Source organism: Penaeus monodon, chromosome 32 (assembly GCF_015228065.2).
Source record: "Penaeus monodon isolate SGIC_2016 chromosome 32, NSTDA_Pmon_1, whole genome shotgun sequence".
Lineage (NCBI taxonomy): Eukaryota > Metazoa > Arthropoda > Malacostraca > Decapoda > Penaeidae > Penaeus > Penaeus monodon.
This window is the reverse complement of record NC_051417.1, coordinates 37,416,326-37,416,743: the sequence shown is the minus strand read 5'-3', so window position 1 is coordinate 37,416,743 and position 418 is coordinate 37,416,326. Positions and strand designations below refer to the sequence as shown.

General features: G+C 65.3%; 2 protein-coding genes across 2 annotated transcripts in view; both read left to right on the top strand.

Moving 5' to 3' along the window:
- Positions 1-329, top strand: part of LOC119593858 (CD151 antigen-like) — a 35,452-nt gene extending 35,123 nt beyond the window's left edge. Inside the window, exon 3 of the mRNA XM_037942889.1 lies at positions 159-329. Within this exon, the coding sequence (XP_037798817.1) occupies positions 159-302 (144 nt within the window). The 3' untranslated portion in view covers positions 303-329. The remainder of the gene's footprint in view (positions 1-158) is intronic.
- The window catches only part of LOC119593857, a gene marked incomplete in the record, with an annotated part of 2,343 nt that continues 2,249 nt past the window's right edge, over positions 325-418 (top strand). The window contains 1 exon segment of the mRNA XM_037942888.1: positions 325-418. Within this exon segment, the coding sequence (XP_037798816.1) occupies positions 417-418 (2 nt within the window).

The following is a 418-nucleotide window of genomic DNA, read 5'->3' as shown; positions in this document are numbered from 1 at the left end:
GCTCTTCCTCGGTGGCTCCGTGCGGAGCCTGTTAATGCAAATCTTCGGTGGTGCAGCATTTCTGTTCTGAATTTCTTCCTTTCAGAGAAACCGGTCTGGCCGAGGTTGGCTCAGCGCTCCGCGTCTTCGCTCTTGACCCTCTGTTTCTCCTCCCGCAGGGCTGTGTGGGCCGTGTGGTGGGCTGGGTCCAGGCCCAGAGCGGCCTCATCACGGGCGTCGGTGTGGGCGTGGGAGTGTTGGAGGTGGCGGGCTTGGTGGCGGCCGCCTCGCTCTGCCGCGCCATCCGCTCCTCGACGGACTAGCGCCACGCCCCCACGCCTACACTCACCCACAACACCCACCTGGGAAGCGCGAAAAGCGGGCGGGCGAAAGCGGCACCATTGCAGGAACCGCAGGGCGCTACCGAGACCCCCCAGAT